The following is a 19,542-nucleotide window of genomic DNA, read 5'->3' on the forward strand; positions in this document are numbered from 1 at the left end:
TTAGTGAAATATTTGTAAATCATAGTACACATTTGTGGATTGTCTTCTATGGGTTACAAATATTAAAGCAGTTAAATCTTCCATAGCATTATACCATATCCATGATGCAACTCAAGAGAATCTTTCATCATTACCTTTTTGTATATACTCCTGTATGAATAAACTGCCCCATCACCAGGGTGTGCGCGTGAAGGGATGACGCTATATAAGTAGTAATTGAACCAGCTAGTTCAGCAGCCAAACAGCCGGTGAAGAGGACACGCAGCTGCTTCTCTCCCTCCTGTGCTCCTCACCGACAGACCAACGGCAACAACGTTCATTCACCTCACAAACCTCGCTGTGTAGTAAGTACTCTCCACCTTAGTGGTTGTATGTTTCAGTGTAAGGTTTTATCGGTCAGCCAAAGCGACCTCCGTGATTTGATTTTTCATCAGGCGTGGGTGACAGTTGCTGTGGCAAAATACGTCAATAGCATATCCCCCTCCCAAAAATGTAGCTAAATGTAGCTAATAATATAAGCTATCTCAGAAAAAGATCATGCGCATATGTTTAGCACCGCGGTGAAGTTAGTTTTAAGTTGGATATTCGACAGACATTCACCCAGGATCGTGACGGCTTTTTAGTCAGTTCACCCAGTGACTGTTGTATAAGTGCGGTTAGCTCACCTCTGATGGCTCGCTTTTAACCAACGGGGGTTAGCTTAGGGACCGTCAATAAATTACAATTGTGAGAACAGTGTTATGGGAAAATCATTATTTATTTCAATAGCTTCCAAGTCATGTGACACAGGGACTTCAAACCAATGCCGAATTGTAGTACTATACTAGGCAAATGAGACACACCCCTTCATATTTGATTTGAGTGCATATTCGAATTTATGAATATTTATTCATAATTTATGTAATATAATGCCTTTTTTTTTCAATAGCGTCCAAGTCATGTGACACAGGGACTTCAAACCAATTCCGAATTGTAGTACTATACTAGGCAAATGAGACACACCCCTTCATATTTGATTTGAGTGCATTTTTTATTTTTCAATCTAGTGTATGCGGTCCAATGCAGTGAGGAATGCACAGACCTGTATATTGGGGAGACTAAACAACCACTACACAAACGCATGGCTCAACACAGAAGGGCCAACTCCTCAGGTCAAGACTCTGCAGTCTACTTACATCTGAAGGACAGAGGACACTCGTTTGAGGACCACCAGGTGCACATTTTAGACAGAGAAGATGGATGGTTTGAAAGAGGTGTCAAGGAAGCCATCTACACCAGGGTTGAGAAGCCGTCATTGAACAGGGGAGGGGGTCTACGCCACCACTTATCCCCCACTTACAATGCTGTCCTTTCATCACTTCCCAGGAAACTCAACAAACGTAACCCATTGGCCTCAGGTGAAGATACCAACGATGGTCGTTCAGTCTTGGCCACAGGTAGTCTCAACGACTGTCAACACCAAGGAACACTAACGAACCAGCGGTATCGATGACCCGGGCCAACGACCCCACTGAGGTTAAATAGCTGAGTTTCCCTGCCAGTCAGTCAGAACTGAAAAAGTCCTTTGGATAAGGGACGAAACGTCTTCCAGTATCTTCAACCAAGTCCAGTTGCCCTTCATTTTAACCCTCGTTGGATACTTTATATAAGTAATAAATTAATTTCTAAAGGAAGCTTAAGAACTCTACATTCCCATGCCAAATTCTTGTCAACCTTAATAGAGAAGTCATAGAAAGCATCCTGACTGGAAACTTCACCACCTGGCATGGGATGTGCACGGCCCAGGACAGGAGGGCTCCGCAGTGGGTGATTATAACCGCTAAGAAGATTATTGGTACCCATTCACACACACATTCATACAACGATGGCAGAGAAATAAATGCAAGGTGCCAACTGCTGATGAGAAAGAAACTAATACTCGTTCACACACACTCACACAACAATGGCACAGCCTTCTGAGCAAATACAGAGGGGGCATATATCTTCCATGTAGTGGACAACCGCTCTACATCTAAGCAACAGACATTGAAATAAATATATATATATATATATATATGTATATGTTACGAAAGATTTATTTTAATTCCACAGGTCCAGTGTGATGTTTGTGAACGGTGGTTCCATGCTCAGTGTGTGGAAATGGACAGCACACAATATGAAGAGGCAATGAATGGAAACTGGGAATATCCGTTGTGTAAATAAAGTGTTTCTTTGAAATCTGCTCAATGCTGTGGAAGAAAATGACTGACTCTGTGTGGTACAACTGCAGTTGTACAAGAGGTGTGTAATATGTGTAACAGGTAGTAGTACTATTCGGCATTGGTTTTGAGTCCCTGAATCATTTGAAATGGAATCTATTGAAGAAAAAAATATTCATATAAAATAAAAAATGCACTCAAATCAAATATGAAGGGGTGTGTCTCATTTGCCTAGTATAGTACTACAATTCGGCATTGGTTTGAAGTCCCTGTGTCACATGACTTGGAAGCTATTGAAATAAATAATGATTTTCCCATAACACTGTTCTCACAATTGTAATTTATTGATGGTCCCTAAGTTAACCCCCGTTGGTTAAAAGCGAGCCATCAGAGGTAAGCTAACCGCACTTATACAACAGTCACTGGGTGAACTGACTAAAAAGCCGTCACTGGATCCTGGGTGAATTTCTGTCGAATATCCAACTTAAAACTAATTTCACCGCGGTATGTTTAGCTAATGAATGGAAACCTTGTCGCCACGTGCCTGGCAACGTGTTGAGTAAAAAGCCCCACAAATATACAGGAAGTAATCCGTAAATGTGTAAAAACTGTTGTGTGTACACATCACTCTGTATTTTTGTGGATATGATTTTACACAACACAAATGTAAAAACACGCATTTGTGATTAGTGAAATATTTGTAAATCATAGTACACATTTGTGGATTGTCTTCTATGGGTTACAAATATTAAAGCATAGCATAGCATAGCACCATATCCATGATGCAACTCAAGAGAATCTTTCATCATTACCTTTTTGTATATACTCCTGTATGAATAAACTGCCCCGTCACCAGGGTGTGCGCGTGAAGGGATGACGCAATATAAGTAGTAATTGAACCAGCTAGTTCAGCAGCCAAACAGCCGGTGAAGAGGACACGCAGCTGCTTCTCTCCCTCCTGTGCTCCTCACCGACAGACCAACGGCAACAACGTTCATTCACCTCACAAACCTCGCTGTGTAGTAAGTACTCTCCACCTTAGTGGTTGTATGTTTCAGTGTAAGGTTTTATCGGTCAGCCAAAGCGACCTCCGTGATTTGATTTTTCATCAGGCGTGGGTGACAGTTGCTGTGGCAAAATACGTCAATAGCATATCCCCCTCCCAAAAATGTAGCTAAATGTAGCTAATAATATAAGCTATCTCAGAAAAATATCATGCGCATATGTTTAGCTAATAAATGGAAACGTCGTCGCCACGTGCCAGGCAACGTGTTGCAACATAAACTGGGGCTAGGATGGTCAGAGAGTGTCCCCATAATGTTTTTAAATAAAGCTCGCGTTGAGGGTAGTAGTTGACTTAAACGTTTTTTTCCCCATCTGAAATCGCTGTTTAAACACGTGTAAACGACAAAATCCCAGCCCCTCACTTCAGGCTAGGATTTTGTCGCTGTTTAAACACGTGTAAACTCCACACCAACTGGGGCGGCTGTGGCTCACGAGGTAGCGCGGTTCAATCCCTGGCTCCCCCTGGTTGCGTGTCGAAGTGTCCTTGGGCAAGATACTGAACCCCGATTTGCCCCTGGCGGCTATTCCGCCAGTGTGTGAGTGTGAATGTTAGTTTCCGTTTGAAAACTTAGGCTCAGTGTATGAATGTGTGTGACTGGTGTAAGAGCGCTTTGAGTGGCGCTAGAAAGGCGCTATACAAGTACGGAGCATTTACATTTACAACTAATTAAATCTTACGTAACGTTATCTCCCTTTCTTTCTTTCTTTAATTTTCACTTGAACTGCTCCTAGCGTGCTTGTCACAGGTCCAACACTAGCTACACACCTCAATGAAGAGGTCTGTTCAGGATGTGTGGAAATTGCTGGGTAGTTTTCATTTTTATTCCCAACAAGAACTAATCTTATTCTGTCAACTGGGGCTATCTGCCATAATGAATTTTAGGAACGTTTGATGACAAAATTATACTGTCAAGGGATGTAGCTGAGGGTTTTTTAGGCTGGAAAATTTATTAAAATCTATCAGTAACATTTTAATACGGGTAGTCCATTTTTCCACAGGACACTATGTGCTACTTCACTGTAAAGCATCTTGACCTAAAATGTCAAAAAATAGTGAAAAATAAATACCCAAAGCCCAAGGTGACTTCATGATATTGCTTGTTTCTGTCAACCTTCAGCATTTAAGTTCATGCATTAAATGTTAACCTTTTTAAGAAACTAGATTAAGCCACATGTGGTGTTAGAGATTTGACTTATTTTAACTCCCCAGTTTATATATTCACATTTCCTTGCCAGCTAGGCTACTGATTAATCTAATTGTCTCTTCTGTGCTGCTGCTCCACAGCTTCTCTACCTGCTAGACTGAACGGCACTCATCATGTGTAAAGGTACAGTGGTTCTGGCCTACAGTGGTGGGCTGGACACATCCTGTATTCTGGTTTGGCTGAAGGAACAGGGCTACGATGTGATCACGTACTTGGTGAGGGTTTAGGCACCTGTGTGTGTCCGTTGTCTTTGTTCATGTTTCTAACCAGTTGCTTTTGGATGTCACGTATATCTAAAGTTTTACAATATTCCAGTGACAGTTTATGCAACTTAGCATATATATGAGTTGGCTGCAGTAGCGGTTAAGCCCCAACCACGGGATCTCGCTTCATAATGCAAACGTAAATCTAGCTGGATTTACTTTTTGCCCTGTGGCAGTTTCAAACTGCACAGCAGGCAGATTTTGCTGTTGACTAACTTTTCATTCTGTGGTGTTGTGATTGGGTGTGGGGCGAGGATGGGTGATTGTCTGTATTCAATGTTGTGGCACACAAGGTGCACCTTTCCAAATCTTTTTGGCTTTGGTTCCAGGGTAGCAGAAGAACAACAGCAGGCGCTGATCCAATGCATAATTGATGGTCTTTGATGAAACTGTAAATCTATGCACTTGGGTCAACTGGCCAAAGAATATTGTACCAACAAACAGTCTGGCAGAAATACCACAGAAATAACTGCTTGTGGTGTTTGTTGTGGCAGTGGTTTTTAATTTAGCGCGTTAATATCTGTATGTTAATTAAATAATGCATATGGTATGCAGGTACGATGGCGTGTTAAGGACATTGTTGGTTTAAAAAGAAACTTGTTAATGTTGTTAGATGTTAATAACATCTATCAACATTACCGATGATGTTAATAACATCAATCATGTATAATCTACTTTCACCAACCAGTATTATGAGAACTTCTGTTTAAAGATAAAAAATCGGGGACAAACTGCAGACATTTATAAATGACTAAGCTGCGACAAATGCTTTCAAGTGGCTATGTTGCCGACATTGCCGTCAAATATAAGTGTATTTCACAATAAAGTTGAATTCACATAGTTCCATTGTAATGTCATAATGCCTTGTTATATACTGACATTGGACAAATTAATAAAGTGGAGAAACATGTCAAATGCAGCTGTTTCCGTGCACCAGGGCTCACTGAAAAGTTGGTGAGTTTGAAATTGACTTGAATAAAATGCCACAGCCTTTACAGTCGCCTTTACAGAAGATTTTGCTGTCCACCGCTATCTACATAACATCAATGTGTATAATAAACATTTATCTTCAAATGTATTTAGTGATGTCTGTGACTGTCTCTGATGTTAAGTCCTTTTATTATGTCTGGCTGTGTTTGTTTTTCTCTCTGTCTGCTGTACTCAGGTCTCTCTTTCAAAAGAGATCTTGATCTCAGTGAGATTACCTGATAAAATAAAGGTTATTTGTATATATCGATAAAGAATATGTTGTGGATGAATGGTGTTCATCCCTCCAACAGAGCTCCACAGACATGCTAAGAAGCATTGAAGCTCTACTGTTCTGTTCATGTGCACTCAGAAAAGCACAGCAATTAAAATGAAATATCAAAATCATGCTTAAGTGTTTATTCTGCAGATTTGTCAGTTTTGTTCACTAGATCACTATTGTGTCTCTGTAGGAAAATTTCCCTTGTTTAGTATTACACTCAGGAGCTCAGACAGCCTCTTGGTTTCTGCTGTGAGGAGGTTATTACATCTCCTCAGCGGATGTGATCTGAATTACAAGTTAATGGATTGTCAGAATTAAAACTTGCACAGTCACGAGCCTGCATGTTTACTCACTGGGGGCTTGTGTCTGTTCCACAGCTTAACAGTTGATGTAGCTTCAGTTGCAAATATTAAGAAAAATGTTTATATTTGCGTCCGTTAAATGTGCAATTCAATGTGTGTTTTTCTAGGCCAACATTGGGCAAGATGAAGATTTTGAAGCTGCCCGGAAAAAGGCAGAAAGCCTCGGAGCAAAGAAGGTAAGAGACAAAATGAAATGCGATGCTGCTTTAAGAACTGTTATTTACTACCCAGCATATTTCCAAAAATGCCCAAAGATTTCAGATTGATTTCTTATCAGGCAGCAGATGGTTTCACATAACACTGCTATGTACTTTTTGTTTTTTTGTTGGCATTTTAAGCCCTCATCAGACAGCAGGCGCTAGAGATATGAAAGGGGAATGAGGGAGAGAGAAGTGGGGAAACAATAAACAAAGGCCTTGACCTTTCAATATAATGTTGAAAGGTCCAACCCAGGAATATTGATGATCATGGTCGGCACCTTAACCCCTAGCATGCCCCGTACTGGTTTGAATATTTAGCATTCATGTGCTGATAGGGAAACACTGACATTCAACAAGCTGAAGATCAATCTTTTTGCAGTAAGATACCAAATTCACTTTTTATCCATATTTTCCCAACAGCATGAATGTAGTGCCTTTTGCCAGCTGACAGATAAATAAATCAAATCTCAGATGTCATGCTTTTCATGTTCAATGTGATGGCACGCTGTAATGAATGGACATCAGTAGCTGCTTTATTCTGATTCTTGAGAGCGCACAACAGCTTTTGTGGCAGACAATTATCGTTTTTTTTCCTTTCTTAAAAGGGAAAGATATCATATAATTAATTAAAGCTGGTGTGGGCAACAAATATTCAATAAATGTTTGATTTTATTCACTTGAATAATACACTAATTAGGACTTCATTTTTTATTAAGATTTTTATTTTGTTGAGGAAAAAGGACTGATGAAAGCTTAACATATTTGTTGACAAAGATGTTATCATAATTGTTTTGAATGTTCTACCTCAGATTTGTGAAGTGATGACTATAAAAAAAGAGTTTAAAACCACAATAACCATCAGGTTTCTTCAACTTTCACTCAGGACTAAAAATCAGACCTTAAATTCAAAAGAATTAACGATTTGATACTTATCGTGATAATTATCGATATCAAAAGATATGAAACTTTTTTATCGTGATAACATTTTTGCCCATATCGTCCAGACCTAGCCTGAAGTGAGGGGCTGGGATTTTGTCGGTTGTATCCTTTCAGAATCTAGCGGTCTCTAGTTTCTCCAATGCTGCCTACCCTAACTTTAATATTTCTGAGATGAATAGAATCAAAGACTTAACACAAAACCCTGCTCTGTGTTCCTGTGTAGGTTTTCATTGAAGACCTGCGTGCAGAGTTTGTGGAGGACTTCATCTGGCCCGCAGTTCAGGCCAACGCCATCTATGAGGACCGATACCTGCTGGGCACTTCAGTAGCACGTCCTTGCATTGCTCGCCGTCAGGTCGAGATTGCACTCAGGGAAGGTGCTAATTTTGTCTCCCATGGTGCCACAGGAAAGGTAAACCATACACAAGACAAGAGGCTGCACTCTGAGGAAGGAGAATGTCCAGGATTCTGCTAATATGACAAAATATTATTTAATCTAAAGATTATTTAAATTTTCTTGCATTTTTGAGCTGCGGCAGAAAAGAATAAGTTGGGTAGATGATCTGACACTAAAGTTAAAGTGTAGACATTGTGGTTACATTTGATGTGCCTGATCCACAAGCCAATCCCAGCCACTCTTTTCTAAACACAAACTACATAACAAGGTTACTGTCCATAGTCTGGAGATGAGGATGTAGGCCATGGGTTGAATAATAACTTCGATCTATCCTACCCAGAGTCGTTTCTGCCCTCCCTCATTCAGAAACGATCATTTTCAGTCATATATTTATTGAAAGAAATGTTTCCTGTGATTCTGAAACAGATGTTACCATCTTAATTGCCTGCACATTTCCTCACACAGTTCTGAGTCATCAGCTGAATGAAATGAATCACTGCAGTTCAAAGGAAATTGCAAATATGTTTTGGTGGTTTGGAGGCCTGCCAAATGTAGTATGAATGAGCAGTGAATGAAAAAATGTTGAATATTAGCCTGGATTCCATGTCACATTGTCATTTCAGTAAATCCTGTGGATAGATGTCTTCTCATGACACATTGGCTGTCATTTTTATTTTTTTGCCAAATCAACTCTTCTGCGTTCTTGTGTTACTGGGATAATCTGGCATGTTTTGCCTCCTAATTTTCCTGTGAAACAGCATTGCACTCTGCGTTTCCACTTTTATCTTAAAACACCTGCAAAATAAAATAAATAATTAATATTACTGGAAACTGGACAATGACTGAGTGCTCTCCTATGTAGAGCAGTGATCGGAGTTGTAGTTATTACAAAATGACAACGTAATTGCTAAATTAATTACACTGATCTGAAATCACACTGACATCATGTCTTTGGTCAAAATGTGAAACTATGGATAAGCTGCAGCTGCGTTAGAGAAATGTCGTGTGTGCGCGCTAGGTTATCACATTGTAAGTAAAATTATATTTATAATTTCATTGAAAGTAGTAGAATCCATTGTGATTAATTTCAGAAGGAATCCTATATCTATTTTGTTATCGGCATAATATACAGTTTGTTATTCAATACCTTTACAGATTTCTTTCCTGGTTTTATTTGTACTTCAAAGGTATTAATTAAATTGACAGTCATCAGTTGAACTGCAGTGTCCATATTTGCCTGTAGATGGGGACAGATACCACATCATGAAGTTTCAAGTAATGAAACTTCAGGTGTGTCCAAACATTTTCCAGCTGTTTGTTTTTTATTTGTGGTAGAACAATGCAGCTATATTTATGATGAAGAAACGGACTGAGCACCGTTCAGGAAAATATAGGAATGACAACCAAAGCAGGATGTGATTCATGGCGTTAGCTGCAGCCCTACTGTACACACATCCAGTTGCTAAATACAGATGAACATTGACATCATGTGATATATAGAGCTGAACCATTGTGTTTTATGTTTTTCAGGGCAACGACCAGATACGTTTTGAGCTCACATGCTACGCCCTCTACCCTGACGTTAAGGTGTGGAAGTTATGGCTTGTACTGTTTGGCACAGCATCTGTTGAAATGATGATGATGCAGCTGCAGGGCCGACACTCTCACACTCTGTTTTGTGCTTTGCAGATCATCGCACCATGGAGGATCCCTGAGTTCTACAACCGCTTCCGGGGGAGAAAGGACCTGATGGAATATGCAGAGGTAACTCCATCAGTCTGTTAAAAATCACAAAAGTTTGTTTGTTTGGTCTTTATAATGTCCAAACATTCCCATCAGATGTTACCAGAGCACAAAGTAATGTCTTATTTGTCAGTTTAACAGTCCAGAAATAATGGTAAGGCATGTAATTGATGAACATTTAAGTTCATGGTGGCATTAAAATAATTTATAGTTTAGTATAACAAAAAAAGTAAAACAGTAGTGAATACATTATAACAGAAACATCCAAAAATAACTGCCTCAGGTATTGTAATGGATAGAGATTTCTCATTTCGATTCATTTTTAATTATCTGTATCTTGAGCTGCTGTAACACCTAATTGTCCATATGTGATGACAAAACTCAGCAGTTTCTGAACCTAAAATGAAATCCCAGGCCATGTGTATTCAATTTAGATGATTAGATTGGTGAAGAATATTATATTTATTATTACATCCTTAATTTCTACCTGTAATTTTAATTTTACATTTAACCATTCTTAGCTTCGTATTAATGAGACCACACGTATTATTGGCCATTTGTTCTCATGGTCCCTTTTATATGGTTTAGACCAGTTTTTCCCACTAGATGGCGGTCATGATGTTTCTGTCGACACCTCTCTTGCTGGCTTGTGGAGTACTTGTGAAATCCAGCAATCTTAAAACACTAAATTGTTGACTTTTCCTTTGAAAATGCCAAAAAAAAAGGATCTTTCTTTGTTTAGTGTTTTAGTTATTTTCACTGTGTACTCTTAAAGCTGTATGAGGAAACAGGTGTATTTTGGTTACACAGCATGCCAAAAACCAGCCACTGGAGATATTTTGCTTGGGTCCTTGTGTTCACAACTTTTCTGAACAGACAAGTACAGCTCTGCTTTCAAGTCTCTACTCTAACATTCAGGTGCAGTTAGCTTACAGGTAAACAGCAAGTAAAACAAGAGCTTTCTTTGCCTAACTATAGAAACATGGCATCCCTGTGCCTGTCACTCCTCGGGCACCCTGGAGCATGGACGCCAACCTCATGCATATAAGGTGAGTAGGACTGGTGTGATACACAATCTTTAGTTCCTGTTTCAATGTTGTTTTTGTATTTATAAATTCCTAAATTGTCTTCCTTTACAGCTATGAGTCTGGCATCCTGGAGAATCCTAAGGTAAGACCAATTCCCAACAGCATGTCTACAAATTCTTTGTCCTCCTTTTGACCCCATCAACCTTTTGGACTGTGATGTTTACAGTAAAAAATATAACAGTCCTAAAAAGGGTATGATATACTACTTACTATTATTAAAGAGATTTCTTTGCATATACACGGGACGCTGTTATGAATAAGTGCTGGTTAAATACTAAGAAAGTTGTTTTGCCTTAAACAACACTTCTTTTGCACAATTGTAGGTTCAATACTTAATGTTTTGTACTACTAATTCATGATGTAATGCTCAAGGAATATGACAATCAGAGACAGACATTAAAATTGGGAGTTTACTGTTGAGTACAATAAATAATGTACTTTTTCTCCCTCTCAAGCATGCTGTTTCCAGCAGACAGACAGAAATGACTTTTTTTTAATACAGAATGGATCATCCGCTTGGAGCAACTGTAAAACTAACATGGCAATAAGGCTTCTGTCCCTTCTGCTGACCCATGCCAGTCACAGCAGAGACAAACACGACTCACTCTCCCACAGTGCCATGGGTGAGACTGAGTTTGATCTCTGCTGTGGTCGGAGGTCAAGGCAGTACATACAGGTTGCCCCCAGTGACCCCCAAAGCTCCCATCCCTTGGTCGCTGTGTCTGTGTCTCTGTCTCTCCTCACCCCGGGTCCTCGCCAGGCCCTGGGAAGAGCCTGGGACACACAGACACTGACTTGTCGTCAGCAACGCTTCGACTAATTCCCGATTTCATGGGAGCCGGGGAGGGGGGAAGGGTTAGGGCGTTGTGCCCAGCTGGGGCCTCCTGAGTTCCAGCCCCAACTCCTCGGGACCTCATTGTTCCACTGGTTGCGCCGCCGCGGGCTGCGACGTGGGAGGGGAGCCATTTCATCGTGACACCGTGACACCAAAATGTCACCAGTAACAGTAAAGTACAAAGACAGCGCGCCAGACAGATGAGTCCCCAATGGACGGGGTGTCACAGGGAGGCGAGGGGTCCCGCGCTGCAGGAGTGGAGATGCAGGGGCAGGGCCACTGTAACTCACAGACTTCTATCTCTCTCACTTTCTTTCTCTGTCCCTTTCCCACCCCTCCGCTGCCTCTTTACTGGTCGGCCTGTGGAGAAATGTTTTGAAAAGAATCAGACAAACCGGCTCAATAGCATAGCGATGCATGGTGACCGTATTGTGTAACTGATTTCATTCAGGGGTTTTGTGTTGGACCATTACCTTCAATATTGAATCGATTAATGGCATTAAATACAATGAAATATTTATGGTGCAGGGGACCAGAGTGGTAAAAGGATTTGAATACATTACCCACGGCACAAAATTATATTTTGAACTTTGAACAAGCTGTGATAGTTTAATTAATTTACAGTAGCCACAACCTTGGGGCCCCTCTGGCAATTTTTGTAAAGGATCAGGGTAAACATCACAACACCACTGCAATATCTAAGTGTAATTCCTAGTTTAAAATGAATATTTTAAATGGTATTTGAGCAGGAAATAAATATACATACGTATTAAACTTACAAAGTTAATTTTTCACCAAAATGCAGAAACCAACATGACAGATTCTGACCTAGCAGGTTATCTTGTTCTAAATATCTCCTCTCTGTATCAGGCCCTCTCTCTACTCCAGTTACAGCCCTCAAGGCTCAGGGTGGACCTCAGCAATTCAAACCCCCCAATCCCCCACCTGTAGTACAAAGGCCCCACTCTGCTCAACACAGTCAGATTAAGAAATGTCCAAATGGTCGCTCATATGTTCTCCTGTAGATAAGAGTCAGCAGGGTTCAGGTTACTCTATGATTAACACTATATCCTTCCTGATAACCCTAAACCATCTTGCCTGTAGCACAATGACTTTTTTTATTTACTTTACCTCCTTCCTGCAGCGTTAACCTATGTGAAGACGTGTGCCCAGGGCAACTCCGTCTATCTGTTATCATGTTTAGTCACATTTAATACTATATTAGCATGTCGACTGTGTTGAGCTAGAAGTTGTTAAGTTGAACAAATGCTCCCACATTAGATTCTGGTTTTGTTGGCATTAGGGTTGGGTGATATGACGATGTATACTGTCAACTCTCCATTTTTTGATGAAAGATATTGGCGATTCTAAATGCTCACCTTTCAATATCTCTGCTTGTTTTTGACCATTGTAGGCAATGTTACAAAACAGGGAGCTGGACTGCTTTGTGGCAATATTGAATTTACAGGATTTTGATTGGTCAGGTATTCACAGAATTAGCCATAAAAATATTTCCATCTGGATATTTTATCTATAAATGTTGCCCAATTGGAATTTCCAGGAAATGTGATTTGTGATGGCAATTGTTAGTGAGGAAACAGGATGAGGAGCCCTCTATCTCCTCCCTCTGTCTCTGTCCCTCCACACATGAGCAGTCAGGGCCCAGCCTGAGGCAGCCTGACACTCGTCCTGAGTCATTAAAACATCACCTCGGTCTTAATTATAGTCTCTGTCAGTGAGCTTCCCCGGGCCCGCTCCGCTCTTTGATCATGGAGCTGATGGGCCACTGCTCGTGTTGACCAGGAGTAAAGGAGCGTAACGCCAAGCCCCTGCTCACCTAGAGGAAATGAAAACTTGTTTTCTGCTGGTCGCTTGGCTGGCTGGAAAGATGGATGGACAGGGGACTGCCTGTAGGGAAAGGAAGTGGGCTTGTAGGTGTATGTATGCATCTGAATGTGTGCTTTGAAGCAAAGAGGTCAGCATTTGTCATGTGCCTTCGCTGCCCCCAGGTCTGATTGTTCTGACCTGTAATACTTAGCGAGCGCTCCCTGTGTCCATCCGGGCATCAATGTAGCTTTGCCTCCACGTAGAAGTGCCTGTTGTCCTCACTAAATTCGGCTGAGGCCCTAACATTAACCAAAATATCCTTGGTGTTAAATATCTTGGCGTGCATATTGTTTTATCTTTATCTCAATTTGCCATTTTTGCATTTTAAAGAGAAGGGCAGACTTGAAACGTGGTGATTTAAGCGTCATTTCCAACCCACTGCGCAAAAGATGTTTTTTTTGTTTTTTTACCATCCTCTTCTCGTCCATCTCCCTCTCAACTCTCTTTTGCCGTCCTCCCCCTCTCCCTCCTGCCACCTCTGCCTCTTTTGGCTCTGCTGGCTTCGATTGAAAACCAATGAGGCAACTAATATGTGGAAAGATAGAAATTTACTTGCTTTAAGTTCATGCGTCAGCCTTCTCCTTTGCTGTATGGGCCACGTTTAGCACAACAATATGGCAGAAGCAAAGACTGCCAAAGGAGTTGCACTGTGCTACATGATGGTGCGCTTCATGCCCCATTTCCCACCAATACCCATTGCCCCCCGCCTTCTCTGTCTCTACCTTTTTCCTCTCTTTCAGGACCATGGCTTTGGGACAGGTCCACCTGCAGGGGGTTTGAATTGAAATGCATTGATCTCTCGCTCACTGGAAACAAGCCTATTCCCCTTATTTTTCCTCTTTGTATTCAATCCCCTATAAGTTTGAGCTTTCATTGTTGGACCATGTATGAGTTTTCAAACATTACTTGATAGAATCTACATGTTTTGGAATGTTTTTAATTGATTAGGTGGTAATGTGTGTTATGAGGTTTTTCTCTAAGCTATAGTGCAGTTCCTCACTTAATACTTTTGTTGTGTTTTAGACAAAGATACTCCAGGGAACTCAATTATAATTTTAAACTGGGGCACTTTTTTTAAAACTGGAAATCTAAATATTTTCTTCACCACAGCTAGAATTAAAACAAATGTACTTCAATCTGTTATGGCAGAAAGACTAAATCTGGATGCATAACAATCATAATGCATTCTGCGTCTAAACCATAAAGGTATTATATAAACAATACAGGTTGCTTTGCTGTGTTTTTATTTGAAGGTTGAAAAAGACAACCATTCGTTTACAACCAGCATATAACACCTCAGGATTCGTAGACTTTCTCATTCTCCTGTATTTAAAATTCAGTCCATCTTTCCCCCCTCAAAGAGTGTGCATCAAAAGGCTTTTTAGGGTAGTTATTTCGCCCCTCTCCTGTTTGCTCTCATTTGGCATCTTTCAGGGCGCTGAGGCAGAAAATAAAGGAGAGGAAGACCGGCGCCTTCCCAGTCAATTTTGGTGTTTAGTTAAAAGGAAGGAAAGTGATTGCGCTGCTCGTTTTCTCCTCACTGACAGGCAACGAGCAGATGCCGATTAGTTATTGTATGATGATTTAGTGTCTGGTAAAGCTTTCCATTTAAATGCACCCAGTAGTTATTTTGCATAGTCCCCCTGCAATTTGCTTCAGCTCAGGAGACATTGGCCATCGTTTTGTTCTAATGCTGTGTAATTGTTGGAGGGCCACATCGCTGGGCAGACACGTCAGACTGCCACGCTCTTTTAGGTCCCAACCATGACTTACTGAAATCGCTCCCAGCTTCCACCAACTGGAAAAACGACAAACGTCTGTCACCCTGGACAACTTTACTGGATTTAGTGTGTGGACTTTTAAGGCTTTGCTGTGTGATGCCCATTAAGCAAAATTCTTCATTTGGAAATGAAATGAAAGGGACACCTCATTTGGAAAATCTTAACTGGAAAACTGGCAGATTAGAGGAGGTGAAGACAGGTAGGGAAGAACAGCAGATTTTTTACAGAGAGGCAGAATATTATTGAGGATGTAGCATTGCTCAAATAGGTTCAGTCAAAGTATCAGGTGTGTTTTGACTTGTCAATTGTCCACTATCCTTGGGTATGAGTTATTTCTTTCTTTTGCCCTTTCCCCCTCTCCTCCTTGCTGCACCCCACTTTTCTCCGCCTTCCCCTGCGGTGAAGGGCCATGCACGGAAAATGAAACCAAATAGAGGAGAAAAATGGAACATTGATTTTTGTTTTGTTTTTTGACTTCACTCAACTCTTGGTGGTGTTTTCAGGTTTCTCCTTTTTCACGCATCACCCTCTCTTTTCATCTCCCCGTCGTGTCTCGAGTTGTCCGTTGTCACCTCACACAACAGTCTCCCCCATCCGCAGTACTGTTCTTCGATGAGGTCCCAGAAGGTCCTGGTTATTCATCAAAGGGAATAAAGTGTGTGAAATGGAGAGAGTGAGTGTGTGTGTGGGTTTTTTTTTTTCAGAGCCATGCTCCGGCTGACCTGTACCTGATGACCAAAAACCCGCAAGATTCTCCCAACGTCCCCGATGTGCTGGAGATAGAGTTCAAAAACGGTTTGTGCTTGCAACATTTTTCACCTGTTGATTCCTCCGTCAGTCTGCTTTTGTTTTCAACCTTTGCAACTTTTAAAACCTACAGTGATCCCTGATGTAGATGGGAAGAACATGTAATTTGCCAAAAATGTCAAATATGTTATTGAAGCTCAGAAATTAGCAATTAGCTATTCAAATGGATAATATTATTCATTTGATTGAATTCAATTTTATCATATTTTTTTCCTTTCCCTTACATGTGTACATGATATATAAAAAGATTTAATGTCAATACATTTTTCACTTTTATTACAAACTGAATTGAAACATCTGGTTTATGATTGGTCTTACCTGTCATCTTGTGAAATGGATTTGCCTATTGAATTGAACCTGGGTTTTTTTTGCATTTGAGCTTGAATTATGTCAGATTGTAGGGCAGAAATTTGTACTTCCATTTGAAAAATGGCAGGAGTTACCCAGGACTGGTTTCTGAAATCATCCATCAAAACTAATTTGATGAAATAGTTTTTATCATCATCTACACACAATGGAAAAAAATAAGTTTCAGTTAGTTTGCATGATTTTTATTTAATGTTCTGAACTTCTGTAATGCACCAGTAAGGGATAGTGTCCCTCCTCAACCAGTCCACTTCTCTTCATGTTCCTTAACATTGATGGTTGTTGCAGCAGGGCTACAGCTTTCACGCTGACCCGGTTGCACTTTATCACCACTCCTGACCACCCAGACTTATCCTTAACCCCTCACAGCATTACGTGGTCCAAAGCTGCCATGTTTGGCCCGGGGGCGCACACACGGGCCGGAAGCATTAAGTCCAGCTAATACACCAAGCCCTGAGGGGCCATAGAAACGCTCATTAGATATATTGCCTTGAGGGCCCGGCTGAATAGTGGAAAGTGTCACATGTTTGCGCAAAGAAACATCCAAGCCTGGGGCAAATGGCACAGATGTCCCTTCATCCTGATCACTAGTGGAGGCTCAAGAGCACCAACATCTATCGGCTGAGAGACACTAGTTTCTCTGATCACATGGGCTTAATGGGCAGATTTGAGCTGTAATAGTAATTAAAGGGAAGTTCAGAAGGTTGGCAGAAGATTTTGTGGGAATATTTGTGATCGCTGAAGCTATAAGCTATAAAATTGCTTTAAAATGTAATTCAGTGGTCAGTGTGTATCTGCACTGGAGATATGCTTTTGTAAAACAGTGATGCAGTAGTAACTTCTAGTCTGGTTTCGCGGGTTCTTAGCAGGCCCGCGCTCTGTTTTCACACATATTCCCTGTGCCTTTTATTGAGTACCCTGTGACAAAAGCTGTTTTAGTTGTCCACACAAAGGCCCGAGCCTACTCCTCCCTCTGAGCACAAGATCAGCACAAGAATGTTTCATTTCATTCCCCCTCCCACCTTTTCATCCCTGCCTTTCTCACCAAAGTTTTCTCACTGATTAAAAAAGAATATTTAACGACAGGAACCTTTTCCCCCGTCAAACACTCCATTCCCCGTCCCTCTCCCTTTTTTTCCTTTTTTTTTTTTTTTTAAGAAAAAAATGTCATCCCTCCCTCCTTTCATACCAAAGAAGTGGAGAGGAAAAAGAGACAGAGAGGGAAAAATGTAAAGCAGTAATTTTTCCTACAACTGTGTCTGCGCTCCCATTGTCTGCACTGTTAGGCTGCGAAAAACTCAAGAAAAGGATCACGGGGAGAAAAAGACCCTTCAGTGAATGATAGAACCCGCATGATGGAGAGAGCGAGGAAAGAGAGAGCACAGGGACGAAAGGCCAGCCCCTACACTCCCACGTTCAGACACTTAATTTATTTGAACTTTTAATCTAATTATTAGGTATCTGGGAGGGGGTGCAGTTTTAGTAATGCATCATCCATACTGCCCTCTCCTGCACCGGGAGCTACTTTATTCTTCCTCCATGGGAGCTACCACGATTCCCGCGATATGAGAATGGGCCATCAACAAAGCCCTTGTCTAAAAAAATTTGTCAAGTCCTTCACGTGTCATTCCTATCAGGGCTTTGTAAACGCTTAAGTGCCGCTCCTGTCTTCAAGGCTATTTGACTGACAACTGCAAGCACGCTAAAGGATGTATAGGGCTGGACGCATGGAGAGTGAATATCGGCAGATTGGTTTTCTCATTTCATCTCCATGTGTAGTTCTTAAATGGTTATAGTCCCTTCTCAACCATAGACTGTGGACACGCACCTATGTTTCATTTTAGTTTGCACCCCCACCTTTGGCCCGTGTTGCTCATAGAAGGCCTTCAATAAGCAGGTCCATGACAATGATTGATGTGTACTTGGTTTAAGTGGCTTTGGAGAGGAAGTGTGTTGGGTGAACGTGGGTGTCTTTATTTATTGTTTTTTTAAGAAAAACTGTGCTAGAGACACAGTAATGGGAAGATAGGTGATGAATCTGCAAGTAGTTTTGTCTCCTGCACATGCGCATGAACACACAAACACTTAGTGGCACAAAAAATCTCAGCACTAAAGAGAGTATGGGTAACAAAGCTGCATGAGTAATTTAATTAGGTAAAGGCCTGCCCACGATTTCACAGCTTTCATATGAGCAGGGCCTTTGAATTTATTAGCCCCTCTCACCAGCTCCTTTTGTAGTGATTTTCACTTTTAGCTGCCTACTATTGATTTCAGTGACTGAGATAATAAGCGCTTGTCAGCAGATTTGATCAACTCTTTGCTGTTTATTTTGACGATTTTGTCAGTTGAAACAAACTTTTCCATTAGTTTTTGAAAAGCCTTTTCCCCAAACTGTTGATTAACTAGGCTGTGTAAAGGTGAAACTTTTTACTCATTGCTCTTTGTTGGCTATGTGTTGATTTCTCTAATCTCACTTGCATTCTCGAAGAGCAAAGACCAGTCTGACAGGTAATGTCAGACCTTTGTATTGCTAGATTTGCATTTAGGCACATTTTCTACCATAAGAATTCACACAAGTGTAGTTTGAGTCCTATAAACATTCAAAAAATTACTGGCAGTGAATGGCAATATATCTTTGTATTAAAAGGCTGTATAGGTATAATTGCTATGGCAAAAACAAAGTAAATCAAAACTAGAAACATCATAAAACTTTGTTGGAGGAACTGATCCCAACCGGTGGAGGCAGTTGGCCGCTCTGCCTGAATCTAGGTTCTGCTCAAGGTTTCTGCTTGCTCATGGTGGGAGTTGTTGGGTCTCTGTAAATGATATTACAAAGAGATAAAAGTGCAATGAGAAAACCCTCTACTATGAATTAAGAAGAGATACTTTTATCTACTATTATTGTTGTTAGCCACCTTTGGCTAAGAAACTTAAGGTGAACTGGCACCTTTCCTACTACCGGGACACACTTTGCAAGTTTGGTCCAAGCTGGACTTGAACTGGCAACCCTCTGGTTCCCAACCTTATCCTTATAGACTGATCTACTGCTCTATATTAAAGCATGTCATTGAATTCTCATAACACAAGAATCAAACACAAGACACAAGAACTATCCTTCCATCAGCTCTTAACCAGCAAACTGGCTGCTTTTTTTCTG

General features: G+C 40.8%; 1 protein-coding gene across 2 annotated transcripts in view; it reads left to right on the forward strand.

Annotated features, from left to right (window-relative positions):
* Positions 1-222: 222 nt before the first annotated feature.
* Positions 223-19,542, forward strand: part of ass1 (argininosuccinate synthase 1) — a 28,765-nt gene continuing 9,445 nt past the window's right edge. Inside the window, exons 1-10 of one of the 2 annotated variants that reach the window (XM_038733331.1) lie at positions 223-344; positions 3,055-3,220; positions 4,549-4,683; positions 6,450-6,518; positions 7,705-7,893; positions 9,409-9,465; positions 9,568-9,642; positions 10,600-10,670; positions 10,761-10,791; positions 15,917-16,007. In XM_038733331.1, coding sequence (XP_038589259.1) covers positions 4,582-4,683; positions 6,450-6,518; positions 7,705-7,893; positions 9,409-9,465; positions 9,568-9,642; positions 10,600-10,670; positions 10,761-10,791; positions 15,917-16,007 — 685 coding nt within the window. In that variant the 5' untranslated portion in view covers positions 223-344; positions 3,055-3,220; positions 4,549-4,581. The remainder of the gene's footprint in view (positions 345-3,054; positions 3,221-4,548; positions 4,684-6,449; positions 6,519-7,704; positions 7,894-9,408; positions 9,466-9,567; positions 9,643-10,599; positions 10,671-10,760; positions 10,792-15,916; positions 16,008-19,542) is intronic. The other variant, XM_038733332.1, reaches the window with a different exon arrangement.

This window comes from Micropterus salmoides, unplaced genomic scaffold, assembly GCF_014851395.1.
Source record: "Micropterus salmoides isolate LMB-PRFRI ecotype aquatic unplaced genomic scaffold, ASM1485139v1 Ms_hic_scaffold_20, whole genome shotgun sequence".
Lineage (NCBI taxonomy): Eukaryota > Metazoa > Chordata > Actinopteri > Centrarchiformes > Centrarchidae > Micropterus > Micropterus salmoides.